Source organism: Columba livia, chromosome 12, assembly GCF_036013475.1.
Source record: "Columba livia isolate bColLiv1 breed racing homer chromosome 12, bColLiv1.pat.W.v2, whole genome shotgun sequence".
Classification (NCBI taxonomy): domain Eukaryota; kingdom Metazoa; phylum Chordata; class Aves; order Columbiformes; family Columbidae; genus Columba; species Columba livia.
Genome location: NC_088613.1, coordinates 11,142,950 through 11,161,070, shown reverse-complemented (window position 1 = coordinate 11,161,070; position 18,121 = coordinate 11,142,950). Strand labels below are relative to the sequence as shown.

At 38.9% G+C, this 18,121-nt stretch overlaps 1 protein-coding gene across 3 annotated transcripts in view; it reads right to left on the bottom strand.

Moving 5' to 3' along the window:
- The window catches only part of DACH2 (dachshund family transcription factor 2), a 252,170-nt gene that overhangs the window by 126,582 nt on the left and 107,467 nt on the right, over positions 1-18,121 (bottom strand). For all 3 annotated transcript variants that reach the window (XM_065077857.1, XM_065077858.1, XM_005512245.4), the window contains exon 2: positions 1,759-1,874. In XM_065077857.1, coding sequence (XP_064933929.1) covers positions 1,759-1,874 — 116 coding nt within the window. The remainder of the gene's footprint in view (positions 1-1,758; positions 1,875-18,121) is intronic.

Below are 18,121 nucleotides of genomic sequence, written 5' to 3'. Positions count from 1 at the left end.
AGGTTTTCACCGGTGGCTCCCGGGGTCACGGAGGTGGCCGCCCCCGGCCCTGGCTGACAGACAGCCCCCCGGGGCAATCTGCCCATGCAACGCGCCGCGGCTTAAATCAAGTGGGTTGAATCCCAGTCATCGCTTCAGACTCCACACAACTTACAACAACCTAGAAATTCAACTTAGCAAACTTTTACTCAAACCCTATGACACTCTAACTATCTGAGAGGCACAGAATTTGTCTATGATACTGTTTTACTGTGTATACTCCACACACTTGCATCCTAAAATATTTCCCCATTTAAAGCAATGTGCTAGCCTGCATAATTTGATGTCCTAGTTGCAAACACACACGGGATGGAAAAGCAATAAGGAATATTCTGGTTTCTGACAAGAAATTACCAATGCAAGGTTGCTCCTGTGCTCTCCTGTCTATTGGTAGTAACACAAACAACATCAAATCCATGGAATCCCTGAGCAGATAATACAACGGAGCTACTAAACCCCCCCCATTTATAAACTGCTCGCAAGAGTAAAAACACAGCTGTTGGTCCCTGCCACAAACACGGACAGCACATGAAGTTGCACTAGCTCAGCTGCGGTGCATGGCTCTAGAAAAATCCTTTCAAACTTTATTACCTACTCCAGATAAGGTTACAGGGACCATTGCTTAGGAATGTTCATTCCTACTTCCACAGTGATACAGGTTATTGATTCACTGTGAAGTCTTTGTGACATCTGGAGTTGCAGGAGAAATTAAAGATCTCGGCTTTGGTCCCAAGGCCCGCCGGGGCGCTCGGCCACAGGGCAACGGGTTCTGCAAGCACAGAAATCGGCAACAGCAGGACAGAAGTCACTAGATCCTATCAATCATTTTTTTTAATTCTGCTTTTCCTGCAAGATGTTCTATGACTTTATATTCTGCTAAACTCTTCACTAAGTTTGGTTATTATGGAGATTCAATATATTCAGACCGGACTTTGACAGTACTGCTAAAACTGCTAAGCTCGTTGAATATTTCAACAACTACTTTTATGAATATAGTCTGTTAATATAGCTTTATTACCAAAATAAACTTACCTTTAGCACACGGCAATTAATAAAAAATTAAAAAACTCATCAGGATACAACAAGATTTAATTTAAACTCTATTAATAAATTAATGATGTGAAATAAAATACTATGCACTAAATTATGTTTAGGGCTTGTTTATAATTTCACATATCTTCACGCTAGTTTTTTCATATGATGATATTAAATGCAGATTATTAAAGTACAATCCACTGTGGCAATGTGGACTTATCTGCTTTTCAAGTGTTTCTTCTATAATTCGTACAAGCATTTCTCTGTCTTCCCAGCATACATTAATGATGTTACAATACAATACGCATTAGCCACGCTGTTCATATCCCACGAGAACTAAAATACACATGCATTCGGAAGAACGAGATGCATGCTACAGGGCTCTCTGAGACAATAGTTCATTTTCTCAGGGTTTTTTTTTTTTCTTTTACTAAAATAACACATTTAATGGAATTTCCTGTAAGGAAATTACAATTAATAAAGAACTAAATTACAAATCCATTAGATTTCAGTCACTGCAGCAACAAACCAGACTTTTCATGAACACTCAAAAAATCCAATAACGTAACCTCTGGTAAAGCCTGAAAAAGCCCTGAAGGACAAGGCAGTTAGATCAATATTAGTTTATTTTAACTGCTGTGCAGTATGAAGAGATGAGGCTGATCATCTGATGGATTTTATTACCTGTCGGAGAGATAAGTCCTGGTGATAAGAGGCCTGGAACTCCATGGGGCAGCAGACGTGCATTTTCTTGGATCGCAACTCCTAGTGAACGCTTGGGGGGTCTTCCTGGTCGTGAGCTGATAAAATAAGAGGATAAATGAAAATGCATTTACTTTTTGAAATACTTGCTTATTACACACGGTATTGATTCGTATAAAATACGTGTACCATCAATGATACACAAAAATATATTCAAAATTCTTGCTTAGGAAGAAAGAAAAATAAGGTGATTAAACATACAGGAGTTGTATAGGTTTCAAATGAACTAACAACAAACCGCCGAAGAGCACTTATAATTAACAAAATAATAGTCAGATGAATTACTAGAAAGCTCCCATGACCTGGCAGGGGCTGGCGCAGAGGGGTCTCAGCAGAAACTGCTGCCTGTGCCACCCGCCCGCACCACGGCAAACCACCTGCTGTGCTGCCTAAAGACCATCTTAAACCTCGCCTTGTGAGCCGTGGCAGATAACCGCCTGCTTCTGAAGACGCAGCAATAATTTAACACTGAGTTTTTCCCAAAACTGACAGCTTTACAGATTTGCTGGTGTTTTTAATTATTACAGGTAGGTTAACCCAAGAATGTTAGCCTAAGCTGTCAAAAACCTCACCATCCTTTGACCAGCTTAAAAATTATGATCGCGGTTTTTAATCCGAAATGTTAAAGGTCTGTTTACAGACCTATTAAATTTAACTATTGTTTTCAACTACCACATTTATCCCTTACAACAACGTGCGTACATGTAATCATTCTACACAGCTGCCATCACATTACAGAGATTTGCAGACCAAAAAGCATTTGAATCGAATCTTCCCCAAGCCAGCTAATAAAAATACAACCTCTTCACGCTTGGAAAAGTATCGCTGCTTCTCTTTGGTCACAAGAAATCTCACTCTGTCGAATAACAGAGCTTTTGAGAAAATATAGCGAAACATTGTATAAAATAACTAAGCTGCAACAATGAATGAGCTTGGAATTGAAAGCATTTCCAAAATGACTTCGAGTTCACAAACAAATTTCAGTTAAACCTCACTCTATCAGCTTAGAGAAGCAAAGCCCTCCATCAATGTGAGACAAACTCTGCGTTTCAATGAAGACAACTTCCAGCAACCCTACACAGAGGTACCATTAACCTGTTCATTTTTCACAGTCTGCTAGCGTTATTTTGTTTTACTGTACATCAAAGTAGCACAAAATCATTTTTTTGGTTTATTATTTTATCTCTATAAAACTATTCCTCCCTCTTCTTAGCTTTGGCTCTGTCCATTTTGTATTTCATATTATTCAGTACTTTTTCCATTTTTCTTGGTTTATGCTTCGTTTATCATACCACGATGGCTATGTAGCAAAGCCTACTACAAGAGCCCAGACTCACGAGGCTGTAATAAAGTAAACCTAAAATAAGAGTGCTTGAGTTTCACAGGAAGGTAGATACACATATGCATTCTCCATTAACATCACCTGCTGAAATCATCCACTGCACAAGAACCTTGTCTAACAGACAGTACTAGGCTGGTACGTGGGGGTTTTATACAAAAAAGAACTGTTGCTGTCTGGAATTCCAGAAGTCTGTGTGTGCACACACGCACGTGTCAGTGCTCTGTTGGCACTGAAAAAAATCACAAAACAGCTAAAATTAGCAGCTTTCTGTAACGGAAACGCTCAGTCAACAAAACTACAAAACTCTCTCCTCAAGCTCAAATACTAACAAATCTTTTGCATAAAACTCCATATGTTGATAATAATCTAAGAAAAACATTGTAAAAATTAAACAAAGCATTTTAAAAGACTTCATGAAGAGACATTTTATTTATTCTTTGAGATTTCAGAGGGGGAGGAAGAGAGACAATTGAGTCTCACTCCTGGTTATGCAGTTTTTGCAGGGACACCAATTTATGTCGGTGACTGTTGATCCTGCGCAAACAATCGCAGCCCACAGGTCTACCAGATCAGAAAGAACCGTTGGTGTCTTCAACACCGTGTTCTGTAGTTCACGTGTGAACACCGTTAATCCTATTCGTCTGGTTCTAATAATACAGAAATCATAAGGCAAGGAGAATTATCATTTGGGGAGAGTAAGACATCATTTCTTATTATGTAACTATTAGCATGCAAATATTAACTTTATTTAACACTATTTCTCCTAATCTTTTGTCGCCCTGCTCTTTTACTGCGTTTTCATTCACCTTTTCCTTTATCTCATTCAAGAAAGTTGTTTATTCAAGGAGGCAGAACAATCTTTCCCTCATTGATAACAAAGGAAGCACAAACAGGAACGTTCAGCTTCAAACCATTTTGTATGGTTTTTTGAGATTCTAAAACCTCTCCATAAGTTTTATACTTGCCATTAACAGCACTTTGTGAATGGAAAACGACTCAATTCTGAATGAGATGTTACTTCAGGTACAAACTGCTGGTTTATAGATATCTTTTAAAAACACTTTGAAGAAAAAGAGTTATGGTCACGAGTGAAGACCATGGTGACTAAACCACACGTACAATACCATTTCTCACTAATAAAATTAGTAAACTTACACTTTTTACTAAATAAATGCAAATAAATTGGCCAGCCTAAAGTCGATACTGATTAAAATTCTTTTAGTACGTCTCAAAACCAACACCAAATAGCCCTCGGGTCATCAATGACTCAGAAGTGAAGATGATGGGAGGTTTTGGTTTTTTACCCGTGGTCACACTATGGTTACACGGCCACTCCTGTCACCCCCTCCACCCCACCCCCAAAAAGCCACTAATTCTGAAAGAGAAAAATGAACTAACCCTGAATGTTGTTCGTTTTTGCATTTTGTTTGGAATTAAATTTGTCAGAGACTAAATTACATTTTAAGCAGTGTATTTGACAGTTAAAATAAATGTAGTAAAATGTTGAGAAATCATTCATTAATGTCTGTTTTTCCTTTATTTTCCACTCCTATTGAGAGCTATTTTTATTATTTTTCTTCTCCAAGTTCTATATATTCCCTAGACGTCCCAAGGACTTTTAATTTGCATCAAAACATAGAATAAGGCTATTTTTGTGGTTTTGTTAAAATTCCTGATCAGCTCCATCTTTTATAACTCTATTTTATGCTCATTTTAGACGACTCTGTTTTAAGAAAATCCACAAATTCACCAACACTTTGTAAAACATAATTCATCAGTGGAAATATACACCGCATCACTGTTGATGTATGATAGTGCTCTACTTTTGTGCTTTAAAATATAAGAGATTTACTAGAATCAGAAGTGAATTTGCATATTAATGAAGACAAATAAACATGTGGTGATTTAACTAGGAAACTGTTATTTGGATGACAATTTAATCAGCACAGGTTGAAAGGTCCATCACTGCAGCATCCTGTTTCTGCTAAAATATTGATTGCATTACTGATTTCAGTAATGCTTTATTTTACAGGGCACAAATAACCATGTAATTACTCTTTAATTGAATGGTAATTGCTTGCTGGCAATTATTTGTTAAGTTTTGGAGTTTAATTACTAGGTTATTTGTGTTCTGTGAAATAAAATGTTATGTATTAGTAGCCGAAAATATTTTCTGTATGAATGGTCTGTCAAAGCTAGGAAAGTAAGTTATGATGGTATGAGTTTGACAAATAACACTATAACGCTAAAACTATTATTAAAAGGATCAGACGAATCTTTGAATGCTTTCCCTTTATGAAATTAACATTAGATGTAACATTTGTAAGATAAATGGAGGAATCCTGTACCACAGAAGCATGATTTCCTCTGGGGTCTAGTCCACCATTTAGCATAATTTATCCTGATGTTTTGCTTTTCATTCTCTGGGCTTCTTTAGAGGAACTGAAATAGTATCCTGTCCTCTGGAGAGCAAAGAATAAACCAAGTAGAAATATATTTCAACAGTACTTCATATTTCTGCAACTGAAGTGGATTACCACCAGCACATTATCTTAGCAGCCTATAAACTTTGTAGGCTTGGCAGTTCGCTAGATAACAAGGGAAAGCATTATGTCTTGCAGTGTCAATGAGATATGACACATTCTGTGATATATTTATTCCAAGTTGTGATAGATGAGGTAACCGATACTTTGATCGTTAAGATTTGAATTTTACTTCTACACTTCTCATTTTTGTCATCAACTATTTATGAATTGGCAATAGACAGTCTAGCAAGGATTGCTGATTTTTTTTTTCCATAAGATATCCAGTTAATAAATTAATTATTGATTCCATGAGGCTTGAGCTGTTTGGTATAAAAATACGCTAGACTTGTGATTTAGGAAGCTCTCATATGTATCACAGATTTCTTCAATAGCAACATATTTTATTAGGCTTAAAGGAGAAATAGAGAAGTCCTATACGACGTGCTGTGTAAATTGCTCTGATAATAGTGGCAGTAACTGGTGCAAGTACTTTGAAGTTAAAAAACAAACAAACAAACAAATCTTAATTGCTTTCCAGAAACTGGAACAGGAACCACAAATTAAAATTACGCTGTCCTCAAATATCCTGAAAATACATGCTAGTGATTGTGCAAGGTACTCTTCAAAGCCTTTACCAATAAACATCTTGATAATTTGAGTTAAGGTTATTTCCTTTTATTACCCTAAGATTTTTAGTTGTAGCATGGATTTAAAATAATCTCCTTGCTTTGGCATTTATTACAACATTTCAAAGATGCCAATGGTAGTTAAACTCTACTTGACCTCTCAGTGTTTAAGAAGAGAAGCAAACTCTGACCTCACAGCAACCTGATTCTGTCTCCTCTCTGCGCTGGCAAACTGATCACTTGTCTAACCATTGCAGGACACTGGATCACCAGCCACATCAAAGGCAACAAGAGCCAATTCAGCAGGAGGAAAAAAGTCATCCATGCAAAATGGGCAATTAACATTAATCATACATGAAGTTGTTTGAGCTGATAAGTAGAACCTGGTCCCTATGGCAACTCTCATAGAACACGAGGAGAGCCACGGCTCATCGGCCACGGGCTCGGCTCCCTTCTCACTGCAGCCGACAGAGGTGACTGTGGAGAAAAGCTCCGACACTCCAAAAGAAAACCTTCCCACCCAGTCCTCCAGGGTTTTCCAGCAAGGAAGGTCCCCAACACCAGCCCCAGTTAAAATGTCAGTGCAAGTTTGTTCCCAAAGCATCACCAATCTGAACTTTTTTCTGTTGTTGTGAATTGCTGTTCCTGTTAGGAAAAAAGATTCCTTAATACCACTGAATTGTTCAGAGCTAGGACTAAAGAGGAATTGATTAACTTTAAGAATGGAAAGTGGCACATTATCATTGTGTTCTTCCTAAAAATCATGGATTAGTGAAAGCCCAATACAGATCCGAATAATATCACATGCATTATCAAGAACTAGGGTGGTTAGTTCAGAAACGTCCCCATCAGCATAAGCTGTGTAGGCAGCAATGACAGTGAGCGCACAGTCCCATCGCTGACCCCATCTACGCGGCCCCTCTGCACCTCTTGTCACAGCGTCTCCAGGAGGCCCCACTCGCTATTGCCACGGTCACCTCCACCAGCAGCCCAAATCTGGTCACTCATACAGAAGCCCGAGAATACAATACGGCAGAAATAAACCAAACACCACACATCCAGCTGGGTACTGGTTTTTGCTAAAAACACCAATTCCACAGTTATCCCAGTGCTTTATAGCAATGGACATGACAGAAGCCATCAGCCTCCAGAGCATGGGGCAACAGCACAATTCAAGAGCAGAAGCAGTGGCGTTTGTGGTGTCAGTATTGCCAGGTTCACTCATGGAATCATTTTGGTTGGAAGAGACCCTTAAGATCGAGTCCAACCATAACCTAAATCTAGCACTAAACCATGTCCCCAAGAGCCTCAGAATCATAAACTTGAAATGGGCCTCTGAAGGTCACCTGCTCTCTCTGCCTCTGCCCCAGGGCAGGATCAAACGCACTCAGATCATTCCTGACAAACCTGCCTCTGGAACCACGCCGTGCCAGAGACTTCACAGCATCCCTGGGCAACCCCACACCACTGCTCGGGCTTGCCTTCCGTCAGAAACGCTCTGGGGGAAAAGGGAGCCTGACAGCTAACCTAGTTCTCCTCCCTTTAATTTAAGCGAGGTACCTTTTGCCAGCTACGCAGCAGACATGGAAAACAACTTAAAATTTCCCGCTTCACAGACACTCTGTATTTTTTGAAAACTCATCATAGTTTGCCTTTGTGAGACTTTCATACATACGGATGGAGTTTACAGACTCAGTGTTTATATCCATGATATCCAGACTCACAGAAGATGTGCTACAAAAAGCAAAGGTACACACCTTATCCCCAGATTACAGGTAGAAATAGTGTAACTTGACCCTCTCTAGTTTCTTCTTGCTCTGCATATGTCCTTATCGAACTGAACCCTAATTAAGACAAGCTTTTTGATTTTGTCAAGATCATTTTGCATCCTAATGCCATTCTCCAGTGTGTGTGAAACGCCTGCCAGCTTGGTCTTGTCTTCAAGTTTAATAAGCATTTTATTTCTTTTTCTTTTTTATTTTTCCATCAACCAAGCAATGACTGAAGTCCCTCAACCAACCTGAAAGCAGCTCCCATACTCAGGATGTGCTTCCCGTTCAATCTGAACTAACGGTAACCAACAAGTCGAGTCCCTCGACACTGCACATTCCTCAAGTGGCCACCTGAAGATCTGCTGGGGAGCAGAGCAACCCTCTCTTCTGACACTCAAACACATCTGTATATTGATTTTCTAGATGCCAGCTATATCTTGAACCTCCTGGGAGCAAGCCAGAGAACACCGCCTGCCTGGGCAGAGGAGATGTGATGCATTGTGTTTTATTCTCCCTTTTTTAACCCACAGCAAATTCTTAGTTTCCGCATTTTCCACAACTGAGTCCAACTGTATCTCCAATTACTAATACCAGTGTTGACATCTTCTTGATAAAGATTCACTAATTTTCTTCTTTGTCAAAGAAAGGTAGGTGATGGAACAGACAATTTAAGGGTTGACTACTCACCTGACAGAATGTATAACTGTGAAGCTATTTTATACTTCATTTACTTGACCTAGTTACCATACTTGTAACCCTAAGTGTTCACAAGTCATGACCCTGAAATCACAAGAATAAATACAATTCTAATGCTTTTAAAGTTTCGTTTTGTACATTTTTATTTGGCTTTTAATTTTGTAATCTTTAATTTTCTAAAAATCACACTTCTAAGCTTTTCTGCTCTAGAACGGGCCAGGAGAGACTGAGGAGAATGGTGATGGGGTTTTTCTCCAAAGCTTCACAAGTGCAAGCTGAGATTCTCTAATTAGTTGATATGTAAACTTAGATGCTTCTGAAAAAAATAAACCCAAACAAGCACTAAGAATGATGAGAAGTACAGAAGTAGAAATCCCTTTCTGCAGTAACGGTGACCGAGAGCACCAGGAGTTCTCTGTGGCTCTTAGTCTGCGTACTGTATGAGACTGCATAAAGAGGTCTGCAGGTGCTACAACAGAATTAGAACACAAAACTTTCATTTTATTTAAATAAAAAGAAATGTGGGTCTGATTCATTTAAGCATCCTCAATACAGCTATCAGGATAAAATACTGAAGCAGTATAGAGAAATATAAAATTATTTAATTTACAGTAAAGTTCAATTTTTGCAAAACATCTTTGTCTCACTACATCTCAAAGCACTTCACCTCATTCTTAAAAAGTTCACAAATTCAGGACTACTTGCTTTTAACTGTGTAAAAAGATAATGCAGAATTGAAATGAGCTTCTTATAAATGTCTTAAACAGATACATTAAGAAGTCCTGCTAGACTAAGATTGTATGTCAATACCAGGTAATATTCTTTGCACAAGTATTACAGCTTTTTCCCCACTAAGGTCTACAGGACCTGTTGGTTATTTACTGTTTAGGTTATTTATTTAAAACTTGAGCTTGGGTGTACAGTTAGAAAAATTACCTGAACTCGGACTTTCCAAATGTTACCATAGTCTGGTTGCAACAGAGAGCAAGCGATCTTTAAGAAAGTTTAACTGCCTATTTCTGAAGTCAGACATTTCAAAATCAGTTTCAAACCAAAAAAGGATTTTTGGTTCATTGAGACTTAAAACTTTCACTTACTCTTTCTGAATTACTTACAGAAGTGCCTGCAGAGACACAAGTCCCTCAACATTCCCGCTGTTAATTTTTTCCTGTCAAATAACACTTGCCACGGGAAAGAGGTGAATAAATCACCAAATTTCAGAACTGTGGTGATTCACAGCTGTAGACAAGATGAAATGCCCGTCTATGTAACACACTGCAACAGCTCAATCTAAGGGTATGTCAGTAATGAAATTGAAAGTGTGACTATAGCACATGTAGTATAAGCACACTTTTTTTAATATAACTACATTAAATTAGTAACTGAGGCAGTGAAGACACAGTGGCATAGATACAATACAGTTCATTTGGCAACTTGACATCATATCCAGTGGGATAAAGTTCCTGCTGCTCAGTCGTGACTCCTGTTGTTATCCACTCCACCCAGATTAAACCTCATGGGGGGGGGGGAACTGTCAGTACTGGAATCTTGCCACTAACTACATCCCCAGAACCACAAATTTAAATTGCAGATTTGTTGTCAAAACAATGATCACCCAAGATGTCCAGCTAAACCAAATGTGAATGTGCCAGAGATGTTGCCAAGTATATAATGAACCTTGCAAACCTCGGCTCAGCTACTCGGTTCTACTTGGACTTTGCATCCAGTGAAAGCTGTGAACCACTGGAGATAGTATAGGCAATACTATCAAGCAATTTGCATTCTGGCTATTTTTTAATTTCCTAAAATATCTGACTACTCAGTATGTAGAAGACACTTGTAACGTTTTTAGGATTATTCTATCTGTATAGGGAAGCTCAGCACTGATGTCAGTAGATGTCAAGGTTGGCTATGGGGTCAGCATAAGAACAAACGCAGCTCCACTCCAAGCAGCCTACAGCTGGTGTTGGCAGAGCTGTAGAATAAAGATTGTTACATGGGCAAGCCCTTACTGGCTTGCCGTCCTCAAAGAGCCATGGAAAGTGTCAGTAACTTTCAGTAAGCCTCAAATCCAGCATACGGAAACTGCACAGGACCGCACAGGACCACACAGGTCTCCAGTACCCACGTGTCTGTTTGGAGCCTGATAGGTGCCTCCGCTCCTGGGCTGTCAGCAGGCTCCTCTGCCCTGGGTGGGAGGACATTGCTCAGCCCACCCATCACTCTTTGAAGCCACACGTCCCAAAGCCAAGACTGTGGGACTGAATTGGGGACTGCCTCTTTGGATGAGGAATGTGCAAGGACTGCGTGGTGACAATGAACAGTCTCAATCCCACCTACAGGGAAAGCACTTGATAAGAAAATTATCTGTACGAAATCTTCAGGATTTGTCTCAAAAAAAAAAAAAAAAAAAAAAAAAAAGAAAAAAAAAGTACTGAACTGAAAATCGAATGAGAAAAGGCGGGAGGAAACTCACTTTCATTGATGTAGCTGAACATCACATATATTGCAGCCTACAGTCCTAGTGCAAAAGATACGCCATTACACTGAAGAGCTATAAGTCTGCGTTCTTCTGAGTTAATTTAGCACCAATTTTTTCAAGCACTACTTTATAGTTTCCACATACATACTTATACAAATATTTGCTTGGATATTTTCCAAGCAGGGAATCACCATCTATTTCCAATACTCACGATATGTCATATGCGTCTGAATTACATTACATTCTCACAAGTTTTGCTTTTGACCTGCATCTGAATTCGATGCCAATTTAGGGGAACATTATTACAAATAAAGGTTTTTGAAATAATGCTGTTTTCCACTGAGCTGTATCTCAATAAGATTCAATCCAACGAAACTAGTAAAAAATGTGACGGTTTAAGCCTATTATCTACAGACAGAAACCTAATAGCAAGCACTTGATGGATTTACAACACCGAGTATCACATAACCCACATGAGACCATAGCTAAATCCGCAGCAGTGGTGTATTGTAGTGTGGTGGTACAATATTTTCATAGCAAGTCAACTTTGATGCAATGGGAAACTACTCTTGCTTTAACTGTGTTTAATCTCCGCATTACAAGTTTCAGTGTTTTCAGAGTTTTGCAAAGACTCTTCACAGTTAGAAAACAGAAATCCATCTTTCAAAGAATAATAAATACAAGAACACAGAAACAGCCCTCTATACATCACTTTTTGCGCCTATGCCCACGTTGAAAGGAAGAATTGTTCATGGCAATCAAAAGGAGCCTCTATGATTAGGTGATTGTATCCAGAAGGAAACATCTGAGGGTCAATCTCCACAACATGGAAAATACCCGTTAGTGAGCTGGTGGTCCTGGAACAGCATGAAATGTCACAGGCAGTGTAAGTTCTTCACCTTCCCAGCTCTGTGACTGTTAGTGTTTAATCTGCTAGCGATGGAAGCATACAAGGTTATGATTTCTACTGCAAATTTATAACAGAAAAAGTATTTTTAAACAACAAAGCACAAACCTTTAGGACCATGGAAATATGAAAAGGCAGAAGCAAAATTTTCCAGATTCAGGCTCACACTTTCTAGGTAAACTAGAGCGCAGCTGTGGGAGAGCCATCTAGTTTTTAAGACCTTTAGTGATGCATTACCCACTATGTACTTTCTTTCCCCCCTCCCCATGCGCAATAATCTTGCAATCATCTTTTTGCTACTATTAAAAAAAATAAAAATCATCAGCTTCCATTGCTGGTATTATCAAGTTTCTTTTTCAACCCACTGGATATTTTCTTGCCTTTTCCCCCTGCTCTGAAGAGCACACTCAACAGACATTTTCTCCACACGCACGGAGTTACAGACTGAACAAACAACAACTTAATATTTTTGGCAGTAAATAAAACATAATGCTTCTTAAGGCTTTTCATTATGCATTGGGCTTATGTGGCCAGGGCTGCCCTGAGATGGACACAGCAGGTTCCAACCAGTTCCAGCCGGTTCTGCCCAGTTCCCCAAGGTGCCCTCCACAAGGCACAGCCGAGCCCACTGCAATATGGAATAAAAGGGCAGTTTTTGTGGGGAGTAGGAGGGTATTTAAGAAGCGCTGTGATGGTCGGTGGGTTTGACCTCGGGACCTCTCCTGACCTCAGAGATTTTGGCTTTAGTACTAGGCTCAGGAACAGACCCTAAAGCCTAACAAAGAGCTTGGGAAGTTAAAACCACTCCGAAAGAGATCAGGGATCTTGCCCTCCAACGTGATGTCGAATCTGCCCGAACCATGATTAAAATGATATGCTAATAAACTTCATTTGCATCTGAGGTGAAACCTTGGTCCATTTGTACTGTTTATGTCAATATGGCCACATGGCTCTTGAAAAAGGTCAGGATTTTCTGGAAGCATCACATGAGGACTGTCACCACCATGAACAGTTTCATGGGACCACAGCAGGGGCAGAGAGAAGCATCTTGACACACAAGAGATTTAGAATTGAATTTTTCTCTCTGTTACCTCCTATAAAACCAGTCTAGTAATATCAGTTACGTTAAGCAAAATTTACCCTTCAGCAATGCTAGAAACTTGCCATATTTTGTGCATGCATACACACACAGAGACACGCAAACTTTACCTGATTAAAAGCCTTTATGATAGCAGGTGATTGAAATGATTGTGTAAACAACCCACACTGTGCCCTTTGATTCTGAACTGGGGCAACCTCAGAGTTGACCGTACGAGAGGGAGCACACTGCAGTGGGGATTCAATAAGGACACCAGTCTCATGATATCTAACCTCTCTCCCCACTGCCGTGGGTCTCGCTCCCCCCAATGCGATTTCAGCATCACTCTTTGCCTTCCTGGCAATACTCCCCCTGCTTCACCAGTAATACTTACCCTTTCCATGCTTTCTCTCCCAGGTGGTCTAATGTATCTATGTGAGGATAATTATTCTCAGCTTATAGTTAGCTTCAAATGCTATTTTTTTAATATCTGACTTAAAGAACTTTTCTAGCAGCAGCTACACCCACGGATCTTTCTCACCACAGGTACAATCAGTTTGCCACCGACAGAGAAACACAATGCATTTTTCTAAAAATCATCCAGACTCTGTCATGTATGATGAGGAAAAACTGCAAGACAGAAAATACAAAAAAACCAAAATCAGTTGAGGGCACTGAAAACTGGCATGAGTTATTCTAAAGTTCAGGGATTTCCTGAAATAAAGTATTTCCTGGAGCAGATACAACTGTTTATGAGACAAGTCATACCTGCTGTTGATTTCTTTGTAAATGTCCTTTTAGACTGAAAACTCAGACTCTCCCAAAAAAATGTGTTATGTGTTAACTTCCTACCATCCACTTCTGCTTCCCTCAGCTCGAACAATTAACTTGGCTTCCAGAAGACAGAGAAAATGTAAAACGTGAGATTGTGTAAGTACCATCTTGCTATGGGCAAACAGTCTTTCCATCGACTTCAGCCACGTAGTGGTCACACATCATATGCACAACTTGCTGCTCCTTGGTAAAGATTTCTGTTTAAAGCTGTTGTAAAAGACTAAAAGAACTCAAGTGAAGGAATGTTTGTAACCAGATTTCCTGAAGATAAATGAAAGACATACGTTTCCATGGCTGCCAGCCTACTACATTTTGCAAGCATAAATATTTACCTAGGACTAGGGGGTGGGGAAACCAGGAAGAAAACCTCCATCTAGACCCCTCAAAGTTTAAATACTGTAACACGGAGGTCATCATTTATACATAGAAATAGAGAACACATCTTTTCTCTGTATGTTTCTATCATGCTTTTCATCCACTCCATATGCCTTCTATTATTACCATTCTTATACCAGAAAATAATTTCTATGTCACTTGCTCACACTGTATGCATTAATTTTCTTTAGGCTTTCTTGTGGTTATTGATTTCCTGCTTTGTTGAAGTGGCTTTGTTTCTTTCTCAGCAGGCTATCCATTTTAAAACAACAGTAGTTCAACAAATAAAAAAATTATATTCTAAAATTAAATTAGTTTTATCTTCATTTATTTTTATCTGAGTTAAATGCAAGTGACACATTTCCCCTAAAAAAAAAAAGGAAATACTTAATGCCTCCCAGCATGCAAAGCACACCCAGTAACATTTTTCTTTTCTAATAAGACATATTTATTTTTATGATTGGAAACATGAAAGAAAAAGTAAAGTATAAATAAAGCCTCTTTTGTATTCTGATGTTGTAATCACTGCTGTGGCCAGTGTTTTAACATCAACAAAAGAGGATTATCTGGTCCAGAGCCAAATTCATTTAAGTCCTATCTTGCTACAGTCAAAATCATTAAAATAATCTTTTGTTTTTCTTTCAATGCAAGTGGGATCATGCTCTAACACTACAACCATCTATCCTGCTAAGCACAGTAAGTTTGCTGTCCTCGTCCACTCGACCAGTCCAAGATACACAGATTTTATACAACAACAAGGAGGCAGATGAATACAACTGGTATTTAATCAACTGCCAAACCAAGGAAAAAGGTGTTTTTGCAGGTGACAGTTCTGACATGTGCTACATCTTGTTTGGATGCCCCATGTTCGGACAGTGTCACTTCCAGGTTTCCGAGCCTTGTTTTCGCCCTTGATCCTCCAACATCACTCATTAACTAACTCGAGTGAAGTACAGAAGAAAAGGGGGGAAGCATGCAGACACTATAGTAAGACAGAATTCTTGTCAGGTTTCTTGCTAAAAGCGTATTACCAAGTGCCAGTTATTAAGGCTCGAAAAGCTCCTCTAGATTTTCTTTCTCCCTGATCTATAGCAGACCCTCCTTTGTGAAAGGCAGAAATCTGCTGTTCTAGCATCATCTTCCTTATCATCACACCTTTGAAGAAAACCTTTGCGTACTAATGCTCATGCACGAGAATTATTTTCAAACGCCATGGGCTTTAAATTCTTAATCCAGTTATTGAAGACAAAATTATAAACCACCTCCCATATTGAATAAATCATTCTGTTTAGGGAAAGACGTTTTCCTGAAGGACTCATGGACTCATGTTGTCAAACAGCAGATCCAGGATTCGCCAATGCAAAAGCAAAGAGACAGCTCAGCACCTCTAAGGACTCTCAATTCTCCACTGTCGGTATGTGGCCTTTACAGTCAGATTATTTGCAGAAGAGTGAAGAATCTGACTTCAAACTACTCCCAGTGTGGCAGGAGGCTTAACTGACTGGGTATAAAATGAGGATCTTTTGGCATGGAAACATCTGATAATGAAGCTGCATATAGCAAGTCAGTTCATTAGAATGAGAATTTTTCTGACAAACACACACTCAAGAAAACAGACACATTCTCTCCAGCATGACAGATGACAGCAATATCTGTTAGATATTTACCACCTTTTGAAACTGTCAACAATCCCCAAACCTAAGTGGCGAGCAACACAGCTGTGTCATTTATCCTCGCAGCAAATAAATAATAGTAATAATAATATAACACACAGCAATTTCATCTGTAGAGCTCAAAGTATTTTCTAGAGATCAGTGTCATGATAGACAAAGAAATATAGATCTACAAGGTGGAGATCACCCTGACTGTAGGTAGATGTTGTAATCCTGAATCCCCAGTGTTTGCCAGGCCCAGCCATGAAATGCAGCCGACGCTGGTTGCGATCCCAGGAGCCCGCTATGAGGCTGGGTCCCTCGCACAGCCCAAATCCATCTGCAAAGATCGGTACTTTCGCAAACATTTACAGATGGGAAAAGTGCAATGCCCAGGGAGCAGCCTCTTATACCACTGTTAGTAACTGCTGCTGAGTTTACAAAACCCTACACAGGGAAAAAACAAACAAAAAAGAAGTATAAGCATGCAGACTATATCTAAAAAGGAAATAGATTTTGAAAAGGTCTGCAGGATATAGGAAATTAAAAGAAAAGAAAAAATGTTTTCATTCAGTTTCCTGTTTAGATGCTATGGATAGATTTGACTTCAAATAGATGAGCCACACAGAAGTTCAGTTTATAAGGGTCAGATGGTAACAGTTTCTGTTTAATCCTTGATTTACATTAACTTACAGGAAAATTAATGATTTTAAACAGGCATCAAAGTGAAGCTGGCTTTTGCATTTCTCTAACTCTGCTTGCGGAACAATTGTTTCCTTTATCTGTCTTCCAGAGAGTTAGTGATTGTGTTTAACTTAAACTAATCATTTAGCCTTCAGGCACAGCACGTTAGGAGTTGGTTTGATGAACATTAGCCCCTTAAGAGTGCAAACTCCTTGACAGCTCTCTTAGATTCTTGCGCTTACCTGAGCATTTCACAAAACCACTCTTCCCAACTGCACACATTATAATTTACACATTAAACCAGCAGGTTTTCACCTCAGGACTGTTGCCAAGAATAATCTTTCAAAACTCCCTTATCTTTTTGTAAGAATGTAATTATAAATGTGCAATTAACAGGCAAAGAAAGGTCTTAAGAAAACTTTTAGAGTAATATTGCCTATTTTAATGCCTCAAGCAGATGGTGGTTTAAATAAGGTAATTTAAAGAAAATAAATAAAAGCCACATTTTCAAGTGTGGGATGATACATCGAGTGTAAAATTTGAGATATTAAAGTGAGAGTGCCACAGGTCTGTTTAACCACCACAAGTGCTCTTTACTTTTTCATATTACTGTTGGACAGACAAAGGAGTTGAAAACATCATTACTGATATGCATCAGTACAAAAGCATGGAGAGACCATATGTAAAAAGAAATATTTGTTGCATTTTTTTCCGTGAACAGAGCCCATCCAGTGACTGATTTTCCCCAAGGATGAATAATATGCTCATTTTTGTCCTTTTGTTACAACTTGAATTTGTACAGTCTAATCCCGGAGTCTTTTCCTCTAAAAATACAGGTGCTTCCCTTTTACTAATTAAACATGAGTACTGTGTAATTGTTGACATTCTCAAATTGGTGTAATCACCTTGGACTAAATGGCTGACAGAATTTCCAGCTTAGCTTTATTCCAGATAACATTAAGATATTTTTAAAGCTGAGAGGAATTACATAAGAAGACTGCCATTTGAAAAAGAACCAGCTGCATTATTTCACAGTCAGGCCATAGCGCTATAAAATATCTGCTTGGAACTAACTCAGGAGAATTGTTAAACACATCACACAATAAACTGACTGATTTGACAATAAAATCAACTGCTTAACTTAATTCCACAGTGATGGGCACCTGGACTGCTCTTGTTCACATAATCCAATGTGTCCCACTATTGCCAATTTCTATAATTTTAGATATACTTCCCTCCTTGAAATATAAGAGGTTTAGGTTTGGTTGGCTGGTTGGTTTTGGTGCGTTTTTCTTTGTTTGTTTGTTTGTTT